At 42.4% G+C, this 10,442-nt stretch overlaps 1 protein-coding gene across 1 annotated transcript in view; it reads right to left on the reverse strand.

The window, feature by feature from the left end:
- Nucleotides 1-7,279: 7,279 nt before the first annotated feature.
- The window catches only part of CD180 (CD180 molecule), a 5,357-nt gene continuing 2,194 nt past the window's right edge, over nt 7,280-10,442 (reverse strand). Inside the window, exons 2-3 of the mRNA XM_010015116.1 lie at nt 9,420-9,586; nt 7,280-9,005 (exon numbers count right to left, since the gene is read on the reverse strand). Of these exons, the coding sequence (XP_010013418.1) occupies nt 7,280-9,005; nt 9,420-9,586 (1,893 nt within the window). The remainder of the gene's footprint in view (nt 9,006-9,419; nt 9,587-10,442) is intronic.

Consider the following 10,442-nt stretch of genomic DNA (forward strand, 5'->3'; position numbering starts at 1 on the left):
CTGTAAGACCTGGCCGGTGTGAATGCAAGACTTGCTGAACTAATGTCAATATGTTGGGCTGCCTTTAAACCAGCACTGTGTCGTGTCTTTGTGCTGCGAAGCTTTCATGTCACTGAAGAGCGAGAATAAGGGGATATATAAAAACAGGACTCTTTTTTTTTTTTTCTTTTCGAAATGCCTTCCCAATTGTAACCGGTAAAACTGTTACCATATAGTATTTGTACAAGAATACCTTTACAGCTGAGAGCTGTTGAAAAAAAGATCTCCTCTGTAAATACCTAGCAATGTGTTTGGGGGTTGAATGTAGCATATATACTTTGCTGCTGATTGCGTTGTTTACTCTTCCCTTTTTTAAGGTAGTTGCTTTGCCACTTATTTGCCATACTACAGTATAAAACCAAATTATTAGAACTCAGACCTGGCATGGAATATGCACAAGCATCGGTCTGACTGGAAAGTAAAAACAGGCCACATTTTTACTTACTAAAATCCTAGCTAGAGGTTAAAAAATTACTAGTACAGAATAAATACAGTGACTTATTGTGAGTTTTTACATGTATTTTTAATAATCCAATTTTGATAGTACTGTACCTGGCTGACTTATTCACCAGATAAGACCTAACTGCATCTCCCTACTGCACAAAGCCTGTCTCTTAGAGTAGGTGTCGTTAAAGCTGCAGGAGGACCACTTGGTTATCAGGGCATCCCAGCAAGAGTTGTGTTCTCTGGTGAAATGGTGGTTCTCATCTTGTCTATTGGAAGTGTATTTTCTGACCTTCACATCAGACAAGGCTGAGACTGAAGCACACACTGTGTGCTTTGTTTTTGCTGCAATTCCCTCTTGAGTTCCCTGAGCTTTTTTGAATTCAGGCCCTTACAGTGTGAGGCACAAGTATAAGCACATGACTTGCAGTACTAGTATGTTCATCCCTGTTTTTAGTACATTTAGAGAATGTATATTATCTTGGCATATAGGTCTGCATAGTTAGCTTCATACAGTTTAGCTTTTTTTCTATTTTACACAAGGTAAAAAGGAAAAAAGCTGTTTCAGTATCATCTTCAAAAAAGTTCAAGACATCTGATACATTTTAATACATAGCTGGGGCCTTATGTTGTAGATTTAACTTGCTATTTTTAGCAGGTGATTCTGGGTTTCACATTCATTTCTAAATGCATTGAGTAGCTCCATACATTTCATAAGATAATCTTTTTATTTGTATGCAAATAAAAAACAAAACTGTAATTACAAAAGAAGCATTTTGTAACAAAGGAACCTGTTGGAGCTATTTGGTGCTAGAATGTGACTGTCTTTTTACTTTTGCTAAGCCTTATTTAAATTTTATATACTGTGGAACATACAGACTTTGATCATTTTAGCGTGGAGGTATTTAGTTTGTTTCGAAGGATGAAAGGTAAAATTTGAAACAGAAGCACTACAAAGTACCCTTGCAGATGCATGTTTTTTAATGATTGGGATCAATAGAATGGTGGTTTTGCTTATGTCTGTTATATGTGCCCACAGTAGAGCTAGGCCCTTCCTGTCTTGTCAGGGCTTATGGGTTGTCTTTCTGTCTCAAAAGCTAGAAAATTATTCATAAAAGCACAGTGTAATCTTGACTTGGAGGTTTGTATGACAGCTGACAGTGTGCAGAATTAATTTCCCTCTGGTGAAAACTCTATTATACTGATTAGTTGAGTTAGATTACAGCAAACCTCTCACGGAAAGATATTATCACAAACAAGTCCTTCTGATTTTTCATGTGGCCCTAGTACATTCATACTGCCTTTGATGCATTCACAGAGGAGCTAGTGAACAATGGATAATGTTTCTTGGGCAGTTTTAAAGATAAAATGGTCTCAACATTTACAGTTCATCTGTGCTTTGGCAGTTACTACAAATGAATGCTAATGCACTTCAAAATAACATTTCTGTCTGGAAGGTATTTCTTAGTTTACAGTCTTATGCATTTTTTTCAGCTATCCTTTTGTTTCCTTTAAAGTACACCTAGCTTTTTGTTTACAGTAACCTTTATGTATATTTTGTATAGCTCATCATCACTTCTGACAACTAAGTTCTTTGCATTTTGGAAGTGTAGCAGTGCTTAAGCTTGTGTTATGTAGTACCTGTTTGTTGGTGTTTACCTTATCAGTGAGCTGTTAGAGATCCTCCTGCCCGTGTTCTACTTGGTCAGTCTTTATGTGATTGTAGATCTGGTGTGTTCTTTTGTAGACTTCCTGCTGTAGATTCCTCGGCTTACAAAAAAAAAATAAAAAAATCAAGAAAAACAAAAACAAAACAAAAAAAAAAAAAGGAAAAAAAATTGTTAGGGTCTGTGCAATAAAGTGTTTGCAGTCTTATTTTCTCTAAGAAACTCCTTATGGATGTCATAATTGTTATATATTGAACACGATTATTTATACTTATGCAGTTGGATAACATTGAAATAAAAATTCAGCATGAAACACTGTTGTGTTAGCATTTCTCCTTGAACTGTTTTCATTCCTGTAACTTAGACACTTCTCTGCTCTACTCAGGGGTGGACATTTTCATGTTTTCTCCTCTGGGGCCAGCTCAGTGCACTCTTTAAAGCACATGCTGCCAAGGATTTTGCATGAGGAAATGCAGTTCAGTCTGGAGACAGAGGAGGGCTGCATAGCTGAGTATCTTGTCTCAGGCAGTGGCTGAAACTGCTGATATGCTGTTGATAGGTAGACACAGGGTGATGCTGGACAACATACCCTGACTGGTAACTTTAGCAATGTTGGCAGGCTGTAATGTGACATTTAAATCTTTCCTCCGTAACATGTATCATCCATTACAAGAGGAGTGGCCTCTATTAAAATAGATAGATCTTCACTTTTCCATTGCTGCTAGCTCTGCATAGCTTCCTGGCAGGGAGTTAGTTTTCTTCACATTTTGCTATTGCATTGTTTTCTCTGCATTTTCCTCTGTACAAAACAAGTGCAGCAGTGTTACAGCATCACTTTTGCAGCTTTGCTCTCTATTTGAAACCAATAGGTGAGGGGAAGCTGCAGGTCACCCCTGAACTTTCTGACTTGATGCAACCCAGGAGAAGGCAGATAGTCTGCAAAACAGGTGCACTGGCAAGGAGGTATGATGAGTCCAGTAGGGGAGAGCAGGATCTGGCAGCCCAGGGGAAGGAAATGACCGGAGTTAAGGGCTGACTTGCTGTGCTGTCCCTGGCTGTGGACAGCAGCAAACACCTCTGTCCAGGGAGGCATAGAAACCTGCGTGCCCTGAGTGAATCTCCACAGTGTTTGTGGCCAGAGGAAGGGTGGTGTAAGGGGTTTGTGCTGAGGAAGAAGTCAGGAGAGAAAGTTTACTGATACTGTCTGTCATGGCCTGTCATCCTCATGTCTACTGTTGTAAGAAGAGACTGCACCTCATCTGGAACAGGAGTGGTTTCATGGTCTGAAAAGGAAACGTGAGCACCCTTTTTCAGCACTGAACTCACAGTATGCGGTACTCCCTTAGACCCCATATTTTCTTCTTACGTGGTTTGCTAGACTTTGTAAGGATGTCAAGCTTTGATTTGGATGGTAGCTCAGAAAAAATAAATCACAGGACATGAAAATACTAGAGGGTATATGGACAAATGTTCCAGTTCATGGCTTGGGATTTCTTTTCCACTGGCTATATCTATAGTATTTTGATCAGCACTGACCAGCTCAAACTCCCAGACATCTGCCAAGGATGGATTTGAACGAACTGAGAGTAGAAAGTGATGCTAGGGGTTGTGGTTCAAGCTGAAAAGAGTTGGGAGCATCAGAAACGTGGAGAAGGCCGTGGAGTAAGAAGACTCAACAATGTAGGTAAGTTCTAGTACACAGCCCTTCAAAATATAGGTGTGAATTAACTACAGGGACAAGAGGATGTTTGAGAGATCTGCTGGAGAAGGATGGCATCTGCTGCTGGGGGAGAAATTCCATTGTTTTTGCCAGATGACGAGTAGTTGGGAAGGGATCTTGCCTGCTCTTCCAGGTACAAGCAAGACCAGGGTATAAGAAAGTTCTTAAAAGATGCACCATCAACATCAGGTTGGGTTTTTTTAAGTCAACAGACTTAGAAATTGGCCTCTTCAACCACCCTGTTCAGAGCAAAATCCTCTTTAAAACATTGAATTGCATCTTACTGATAGTATCTTGTTTAGGCACAGTTGAGGAAGAAAGAACTTGGCTCTGAGCCTTGGTTTTTCCAACTGAAATGAAGATAAGCGGTCTCTGAAATGTGACTCATTAGCCAAGGTCTGCTCAAGTTTGTTCTGTGTGTAAGTACAGGTAACAAATTTTACTTGGCAGTTTCATGTTGTATGGTGGCTTCAGTGACATCTGCAACCCAGGAGCCAGCATGGTGATGAATTAGGCACCATTCACTTCAGGCAATTCCCTTGTTTTCTCTGAGTGCTGACTCCCCAGCTGTATCTGAAAAAATCAGAGGTAAAAGGCCTGACTGGAAACCATGGACTGCATCAGACCAGAGCTTGTTGGGGTAAACGAATTCTACAAAGAAAAATAAATCTACTGTCTCTTTCCATTTACATACTCGACAAGTATTTCCAGAAGGCTAAATCTTTAAACTTCAGAAAGTTTTAAGGGATAATCTGGACATGTTAGTGTATTATAGCCATATATAATTTTTTCTTCAGAATAATCAGTGCCTGTATTCAGGATTTGTGTATCCTGAAGCATACAGTGTATGCTGTTAAGCAGTGTTGTTTGCACGGTGTCCTGTGAATGGCATTTTGCAGGCAAATAAAGCAGAAATGACTCTATAAAGGAAATCAAAGAGAAGTAAGATGAAGATATGATGCTCAAAACTAAGTTGTGTAGAAGGAAACAGAAGGGTCACAGGAAAGTCTGTACTTAATACCCTGTGTGCAAATATTGCATAGGAACACATTCACTTTTTCACCTTTTCCACCATCTTTTGAGTTTTAACAGACTGAAGTCTACATGAGTTCACACCGTGACAATGGGTGCCATTTCAGAAACTGGTGGTGGTTAAATCCTGGTTTCTTCTCTCCAAATGAAGAGGTATTTCAGAAAGCATCACTAATGTGCAGTTTTCTCCCCAGGTTGGTGATATCTGTGGATCTCCCACAGTTACTGTCTGATACTCACAGCAATTTTTTGTGCCTGTTCCAGGCTACGAACTGCTCCATGCTCCCTTTTAACTTCACTATTTCTCTACGACATTTCTGAACCCACAAATTTAAGAGGGAAACAATGGAATAAGCTGGACTCTCTTGGGTGATGCGCACACTGACATTCGTGCTGGATTGTTAGATAACACAGTTATCAGAGGTTGCTCATTTAACTAGTTGGATTTGCAGTGGGAGAGATTCCTCTCCTCAGGCAGTGTGGTTTGCTGTGTAACATTCTGTCCTTTGGAGCAGTCCTTGTGGAAGGGCACATCCCGCACAGGCGGCCCGTGCAGCTTTGATGTTCTGCGGCTGGGCAGTTGGAGCACAGTGTTTGCTGATGGACTCAGGAGGAGGTTTATGTGCAGAGTGTGTCAGCGGCTGCAGAAATAGAGATCAACAATATGGAGAGTTGTGAGGAAAGACAAAGTCTTGGTACCCCTAATCCAGAAGCACTTATAGGCAGCTGGAGAAGAAACCCATATGGGACACCTCTCCTTGCACACCCTTGGGCAGCATACGGCTACAAAGGCAGGAGGAGGAGAAGCTGTGGAATAAGGAAGGCACCATACGTGGTGCGAAAGCATCTGAAAACTGCAAGAATCCTGTTGTGTTAGTCTGATCTGCCTACAGACAGTAATACGGTCTTTTCAAATAAGAGAGGTATTTCTTCCTTGAGAAGACCAAGCAGGGATTCTTGGCAGCAGTATCTTCAGAAAGGAGCAAAAGCTTTCTAGTCCAGCAGGGATCTTTGAAATCTTAGCACATCAGCATGCTAGGGAGGAAAATGTTGAAGAAATGCCTCTGGGACAGGAGCTGGAGCTGAAGCTGAATGTGGAGTCCTGCATGGGAAGTGTTGAGAGAGGGCGCACCTTTCACACCTTGGTGACACACCGGGGAGCCTTGCAAAGCAAGAGCAAGGGCAAGACTCCATATGGTGCATCCTCCGCCATGGTGCCAGAAGGGTCATACCCTCTGAGAGGGTTGTGTCTATACATCAGGGTTAGCCTACTATTAAAGCATTAGTGCCAAAAATCACGCTATGGGAACACAGGGGCAGATGAGCAGGCACACCCTTGGTCAAATGCACATACTCTGTCTTGCCACTGGCAGAAAAAGGGATTTGATTGTTTAGTAAAAGTAAATAATAATTCGGACTTCTGGGGTTTTTTTTCTGCTTAGCTTTTCTGTATCCCACTGGAGCAAAGAGACTCCAACTTCACTTCCATGCAATGTGGGGTAGCTGTCAGCACCAGGAGTGCTGGTGGGATGAGGTTGCTGCTGCCACTGCACCACCCCCACCCCATCCTCCCCTTTACAGTCTCTAGTTTTCTTTCCTGGGCTGCTGCCAGAGGAAACAGTTCAGGCTGGCACAGGAAAGCCTCGTAGCTGTTGGTGTTGGTTTTTTGCCCTGTGCGAGCAAAGCATAGTGCCAAGCACCCATGCATTCTTGACCAATTCTACAAGTTTTATGGTTAGAGATGAAATCATTGCTAGTCTCTGCTGACCAGGGAGTCTAGGAAATTGTATAGGAGCAGGGCCAGTCCCAGGGTGAGAGATGGACAGACAAAGGTTTAATGGCCAGGAATGGATCAAAAATACTTTAAAGAAATCAGAGCAATGATACAGGAGTGGGTCTTAAGTGACTATGAATGTTGTGCCTGTTCTTCACAGAAAGATGTTTTTCCTTTTAGCAGGCCCAGCTCCTAAAAAGCACTAGTTATCAAGGGCATTTGATAGGGGTGGGAGTTTGTTTGGTTTAGGGGTGGTTTGGGTTTTTTTTTGTGAGAATGGTGGTGGGAGTTTGTTTTTGGTTGGGGTTTTTTGGCCCTTGGATCTTCCCTTTACAAATGCATTAAATGTAGTAGCTGGGGCACCAGAGCTAACATGGAATTGAACTGGGATTTCTCTGTCGGAGAAGTTATTCATGTTCAAGGCTTAGGTCATAGTTTATTTTTCCAGCTCTCAAATAAAATTCTTTTGTTATTTTTCTAAAATGTATAATACAAATGGACAGCATACTACAGAAGGTAAGAAAATACATGCCACAAAAACAATAAGTTGTCTTTCATCTTAATACAGTTGCTGTAGAGCTTTTCTATGTCTCCATCATACGCTTATATTTTTTGGTAATTTTTCTTGAAATAGCGAGCACCCCAAATGAAGATGGCAGCACAGAATAAAATAGCCAGGACAACTGCAATGATTCCTCCCGTGGTGATCCCACAGGAGAGTGAGACAGTGGCCAGCTGAGCCCCAGACAGCCCTTTGGGTTCAGAGCATCTTGTTTCTTTAGGGTCCTCAATTTTGTCCAGATTCTGCTTGTACCAGGAGATTAAATCAATATTGGAGCAGGTACAGTTCAGAGGGTTGTAACTTAAATTGATTATGCAGTGGCCAGCTAGGGGTGCTAGCTTGTCACTTGGTACAATATGGATCCTGTTGTGGGCAAAATTGAGATAGATGTTCTTGAGGTTTGAAAATGCATCTGTGCTGAATGCAGCAAGTTTATTGTGGCTCAGATCAATGTGCCGTAACTTCTTGAGACTGTGAAATGCTTGGTCACCTATTGCTGTCAGTTCACAGGATGATAAAATTAGTACCTCTAAATTGGGTAGCTCTTGGAACAGCTTGTCTTTTTGCATGATCCCCAACTCAAAGTTATTTTGACTAAGGTCCAAGAGTATGAGGCTTTCCAGGCCTTGAAAGAGACGCTGATTGCTAGTATTAATGTAGGAGGAGGAAAGATTCAGCACTTGCAAGAGATGCAAATTTCGGAAAGGGCCCTGTGAAGTGTTGATGTGAAGAGGAGTGAAAGCTAGGTCCAGCAGCTCCAGGCTAGCACCATCTTTCATGAACATGTCGTGGAGGTGCAGCTTGATGTTGTGGCTCAGATTCAGTTGCCGAAGACTACTCAAACCGCTCAGTGCTCCCTTACAGCAGTCAAAGCTTTCGATATAACTCTTACTTAAATCGAGATGCTGAAGCTTTGCCAGTTTCTCCAAACAGCCAGAGCCCAGCTGCAGGACCTCCGAGTTCCCCTTGATGTGGAGGTGGATGAGGGAGGGGAAGGAGGCAGAGCTGATGTTGCAGAGGTGCTTAAAGGAGTTTGCGTTCAGAACTAACTCTTCTAGCAAGCTCATGCCACTGATGCCAGCGGGCAACGCATTGATGTGGGTTTGAGTTAGGTCCAGCTTTCGGAGCCTGGTCAAGCAATGAAATGTGTTGGTGTTCAGGTTCCTGAAGTGCCGTAGCTGCAGATAGAGGTCCTTAACAGAGATACTACAGAGGCCTTGTAAAACATCTGGGCTTATGGAGGGCTGCTTTTCCATACCATGAAATGTTCCCAGCCAAAGGGTCTGGACTGTGGAGTTCTGTAGCCCCGCCAAGATTCCAGGGATGTCAGCACAGCCCCCAAAGTCCAAACGGTACAAATAGGACTGGAAAGCTCCAGGTTCGATGTATGTAATGTCATTGCCTTTAAAGATGATAGTTATATTGCTGGTCTTCTGTAGAAGTGAGACATCTGCTGCTGTGATTGTTCTTATGTTGTTCATTTGAAAGTCAAGGTATTTGAGGTTTTGAGTAGGAAAGTTGGGAGGAAGCTGCAGTGAGGAGATGTGGTTACTGCCCAAGATGAGGGTATCCAAGCTGTCCAGATTCGTCATTGGAATAAAGGACATACTTGTTATTCCCGTCTGTGTTAAAACAAGCTGCTTCAGGGACTGTGGGCCAACAAACGCTGTGTCAGACAGAAACATGAGCAGGTTTCCCGTCAGCACGAGTATCTGCAGCTGCCTGTTGCTGTGAAAGGCACCATCATACACCCAGTTTATCTGACACCTTGAGAAAACAGCAGAAAACAGCATTAGTGGCCTGTTTTGCAAAGCTCTCCCCATATATGTGGTAGCCCAGTCTGAACTTCGTAGCTGTAAAAGCTCATGGTCAGTTGCCTTCACCATAAAAAAAAAAGCGTCTTTCTTCTCCTGTACTGCTTGCGTGGTACTTGTAAAGTAACATTTAAGTAGGGGGTCCTGCTGAGATGAAAAATCTGCCCTGAAATGATGGATGTGAAGAGGCATTTATGGAAGTCAGGGTGACTCGAGGGTTTTAGCACCCAGCTTAATAAAATGAAAATCTGTTTTCCTATAGAAAAAGCTGGGCATTTCCAAGGACCAAACTGTCTTTCTCTAACTTTAAGGGAACCATATCTTTATAGAAAAGGGAATTAAAAAATTGGCATAGCAATTGGTATACCTTGTTAAGTCCAAGTTGCGAAGAGACTTCAGCTCAGAGAAGGTTGAATTCTCGAGGGAAGGGAGCACGTTAAAGCTGAAATCGAGGATTTCTGTTGTGTCAGGTAGTCCTTCAGGAATCTGCCTCAGTCCTAAACCTTCACAGCTGTAGCTTTTATTTACTGTAATCTGTGAAAAATAGGTAGTAAAACTGCAAGAAGTATGCACTGTGGATGTAAATAGGAAAATATGGCACTCAAAAAACCCCAAACCAAACACCAAAACCAATCACAATTTTGAATTATTTAAAAAAGCACCAGCCAGGGCCCTGGGATGCCTCAGCACAGGCTGGTAATGCACGGCCCTGGGGGTTGTGGAGTGTTTTTAAAACAAATGCCTTGATTCTGTCTTGTACTAATTTGAAGTGTGTATCTTCTGTAATACTTTCTTATCAAAGTCAGCACGCGTGAGGATTGTTTACTCTTCTGGATGAATTATCCTGAAGGAAGAATCCCCACAAGGTAGTTTTAAATGCTGAATTTCGTGAGTCTGGTAAAAAAGCTTATTCTAAGAGAAGTCTTGAGAAAACCTGGCAGAGAGGACATAAAAAAAGACCAGGATGGGAAATGTTTCTAGAGGAAAATGTTCAAATTGATTGGATCTGAACCACAGTTACACGCTACAGTAAGAGCATGGTGGGAAGGCTTAGCTCAGGCTAGACAAAGATCATCTTTAAAATGCCTATGAAGGGTTTTCAGCTTAACTGAAAATAAACTGATGTATTCTATAGAGAAGTCTACTCTCATAACATGGAAATCCATTAAAGGTGTCTGACCTGCCTTTGCCTGGTGACTACATGAAGGTCAGTCAGGCACACAGGGAAGAGTCACCCTGACATAGTCTGCTGTGCTGCTCAAGGCAGTGGAGGTGCTCAGAGCATCACACTCGTCCCCTGCCAAGCTGCGATATGGAGCACAGGTACAGCCAACACTGTGTCAGCCTCCTCCTCAGCCAGCCCTGCTCCCAGAGGGGAAGAGAGTCATCT

The sequence above is a fragment of the Nestor notabilis genome, unplaced genomic scaffold (assembly GCF_000696875.1).
Source record: "Nestor notabilis isolate BGI_N333 unplaced genomic scaffold, ASM69687v1 scaffold7520, whole genome shotgun sequence".
NCBI lineage: Eukaryota > Metazoa > Chordata > Aves > Psittaciformes > Psittacidae > Nestor > Nestor notabilis.